The 3,740-nt window shown below is 40.3% G+C and overlaps 1 protein-coding gene across 1 annotated transcript; it reads left to right on the plus strand.

Moving 5' to 3' along the window:
* The first annotated feature begins 2,706 nt into the window (after window positions 1-2,706).
* LOC123461413 (ATP synthase subunit ATP5MJ, mitochondrial-like) lies at window positions 2,707-2,959 on the plus strand. Its single transcript, XM_045151537.1, has one exon. It carries the CDS (start codon window positions 2,712-2,714, stop codon window positions 2,892-2,894), a length of 183 nt encoding a protein of 60 aa, XP_045007472.1. The 5' UTR covers window positions 2,707-2,711; the 3' UTR covers window positions 2,895-2,959.
* The last annotated feature ends 781 nt before the right edge of the window (window positions 2,960-3,740 follow it).

The following is a 3,740-nucleotide window of genomic DNA, read 5'->3' on the forward strand; positions in this document are numbered from 1 at the left end:
GCTAGAGTGAGACCCTATCTTGAAAAACCAAAAAGAAAGCATTAAGGCCAAAAATAATAAAACAAAAATTGGAAATGAACAATGAAATTATAGGAGGTTGTTCAAAGACAGAAGCTAATTAAATATTTCTGGTAAGGCTGAGAAGAAAAAGGCAAGCTAATGGGTTGTAATGATAATTTCTTCTTCATGAACTCTTTCTCTCAGAAATGACCAAGCAAACAAGACTGAAGACACACAGAGTTATTCAGGGACTTTGGGGAGCTCCTTCAGCATTCTTCATATCTTTTTATTTTCTGTGTTTCTGATGCTTTGATATCTGGGCCTGCTTACTCCAGAGACCTTATCCCTCCCTGGGGGTTGCCAGTTACTTATAGTAAGAGCAAAGAGCTCTCCCAAAAGCTGGATTTTTGTTTGCAGACCAGCTAATGTGGAGCTCATAGCCTGACCTTTTCCTTCTTGGGGCTCTCACTCTGGGACACTATCCACCTGTCCAAATTACCCCAGAGCGCATTTTCCATGTAACTAGGGGTAGCCCATATGTCCTAGAACTATTGAATTATTTAAACAAGTCAATTCTAACCCTGCTTACCTTGCCATGTTTGTTTCTTCCTGTGGAAATGGCAATAGAGTCTTTTGGCCAAGGCTCCCCTGCTGCCCTGCCTCCTGATTGATCATAGGGATCCCATGGTGTCCCTCCACACACTCAGGGTGTGGCATGCCTCCTGCTCTTGGGAACTGTGAGGAATAAACTACCTTTCCAATAGCAGCTATCTCCTGTTTGCTTTTGCTGGCTTCAGCATACTTGAGTAATCACAAAATGTAAATCTTAAAGCCACTTCATTTTTGTCATTCTGGAATATGACTGGATTAGGAAGAAAAGATGAAATATGGACCATTACTTTTAATGAAAGAAAAGCCATGCTTAAATATCTCCTGGTGAAAATTTGGGGTGAAAGCCCTAAATTTTTGAATCCTTTACAAGCTTGAGAATAGAGAAGTTTAGTGAAGCAACTTGAACCAGAATCAGACTTCTCTGCCACCCTAATCACCAAAAGAAATCTGATGCATATAATAATGCTTACAAGATCCTAAAGAAAACGACTGCCAAAAGAGGAAAACTTGATTCACTTTCGACAGAAATTAAAAGACACTTTTCAAACATTCTGAATGATATTACTGGCTCAGACATCCAAAATATTTGTTCAGGTTAATGTTCTGGCTAAGCAAGAAACAAATAGTAAAATCAGTACAAATTAGATCACGAATTAGAGTTAACTTGCTTTTTAAAATGTGATATTAACATGATTTTTTAAGTAGTAGGAATGTCCAAAGTAAATGTTGAAAGAGAAAATGCACCAGTGTCATAGAAATAATCTAAGACTAAAATGTCATCATATCAAAAAAAAAGACTGTGAGGTCGAAGTGGGGAGGAAATTAAAGATATGAAATAAGGGTTGGACAGATAGCTCAATAGATAAAGCATTTGCCACCTAATTCTGCGTTTCAGAGTTCAGGGCCTCAAACCCATATAAGAAGCCAGACCTAAAGCAGATGTCTGTAATCCCAATGTGCTTGTAAGGAATTAGGAGGCAAAGGCAGAAGGATCTCCTGGAAGTTTCAGGGCAAATGCAATAGTGAACAAGAGACCCCCACTTACAACAGAGTGGAAGGTGAGAACTGACATCTTATGTTGTCTTCTGACCAACACACACACACTAAATAATTATAAATAAATATTTTCACAGGGGAAATAAACATATACTACATTCTTTTTGAGGTTGATCAAGAATGTTTTGTGTGTAGGGGCCATGGGAGTGCTTGTGTATTTAAAGGAGAAAGAAATAGACTAAAAAGAGTATGATTCCTGGGCTGGAGAGATGGGTCAGTGGTTAAGAATCTTGCCTACCAACCTAGGTTCTATTCCCCAGTACCTATGTGAAGCCAGACATACAAAGTGGCATATGCATCTGGGATTCATTTGCAGCAGCTGGAGGCCCTGGTGTGCCCCTTCTCTCTGTCTCTCTTCTATCTCTCTCTGCTTGCAAATAAATAAATAAATAATATTTTAAAAAGAGACTATGATTCCTGGCTACTTCTAAATATATATTTTTTAAACTTGCAAATCAAACTGACAAATGGGAAGATGAAAAAAGAAAATGTACAAAACAATGAAGAACAGAAAGCATCATCATTATGGAAGACGAATAACTAAACACTCTGAGACCAGCGGCTCAGGACGAAAATGGCACAAGGAACTTCATACAGCTAGGAAATTTCCTTCTTACCCCTGGGTTTCTTGTGTGCTTTTTTATTAGTTAGTTTTTTCATCACTGTGATAGAGAGGAAGGATTTATTTGGGCTCATGGTTTGAAGGAATGGTCCATCATGGTCCATCATGGTGGGGAAGATGTAGAGTGAGTGGCTCTTGGCTGTGGCAGGAACATGAGGCTGCTGCTCACATCTGAGATTAGGAGTCAGAGCCGGGTGTGGTGGCGCACGCCTTTAATCCCAGCACTCGGGAGGCAGAGGTAAGAGGATCGCTGTGAGTTCAAGGCCACCCTGAGACTACAGAGTGAATTCCAGGTCCACCTGGGCTAGAGTGAAACCCTACCTCGGAAAACCAAAATAAATAAATAAATAAATAAACAAAAAAGAATAAAAAAGAGTCAAAGAATAGACAAGAAGGGACCTGAGCCTTTGGTGTTGCCAAGATGTTTCAAAGCCTTATTAAGAATGTGTGGGTCCCTCTGAAGCCCTACTATACCCAGGCTTATCAAGAAATTCGGGTAGGAGTAGGGTTGGTGTCCGTGATCATTTATAAAATCAGGAGTGCTGTTAAAAGAAGTAAAGCTTTGAAAGGCTCCAGTCCTGCAGCTGCCCATGGTCATCACTAGCCAGCTCCCCGAGTCCACTGGAGACGAAGTGTCCATCAGCCTATAGATTTAAGCACGCTGTGTTAAATGGGAATGTTGAACTTTGCTGTACATTTGTCTGAGTTCCATTTGCTATGTGAATAAACATACCTGAGGTGTAAAAAAAAAAAAAACAGACAAGAAGGAAGGCTGTGCTATAAAATCTCAAGGCTCATTCCCAGTGACCCATTTCTTCTTAATGGCTCCCAGAGCCATGTCACTAGCTGGGGACCAAGTGTCCAGGCACATAAGTGTGCAGGGAACATTTCATATTCAAACCAAAGCCTCCTCTTTCTTGTTTCCCAATCTATGTGGAACACAGACAGCACCTGTTGTGAGCCCCTTTTAATGTAGAGAGCTGCAAGCTCAGCAAAACCCAGTGTTGTCCACGTCCCACTTTCAGAAGGATTGATTGGTCCCATGTGGTTCAGATGCTCATATCTGAAACAGATTAGTGTGACTGTGGTCAAGGTCCTACATGAGTCCCACTAATGTGTCACATTCTGGCCACTACCCAAGGATCAATAAAAAGAAAACAATACTAATATTAAAATATAAATATTAAATTTCACAACAAAGAGACTATTAAAAGAGGAAGAAAAGGCTAGTCTATGTTGGTAAATCCAAATCTATGTGCTCTAAATATAGCACCACATATGCAAAGCTGAAAAGGCTGGAAATTAAACAGGAACTGAACAAAACCACCATGATAAAAAATGGTTGAAGGGGGCTGGAGAGATTGCTTAGCAGTTAAGATGCTTGTCTACAAAGACTAAGGACCCCAGTTCAATTCCCCAGGACCCATATAATGCACAAGGTGGCACATGC

The sequence above is a fragment of the Jaculus jaculus genome, chromosome 6 (genome assembly GCF_020740685.1).
Source record: "Jaculus jaculus isolate mJacJac1 chromosome 6, mJacJac1.mat.Y.cur, whole genome shotgun sequence".
In the NCBI taxonomy this organism is placed as follows: domain Eukaryota; kingdom Metazoa; phylum Chordata; class Mammalia; order Rodentia; family Dipodidae; genus Jaculus; species Jaculus jaculus.

Coding starts and splice junctions, on each gene's coding strand:
- LOC123461413 (XM_045151537.1), top strand. CDS start 2,712: ATGTTTCAAAGCCTTATTAAGAATGTGTGGGTCCCTCTGAAGCCCTAC.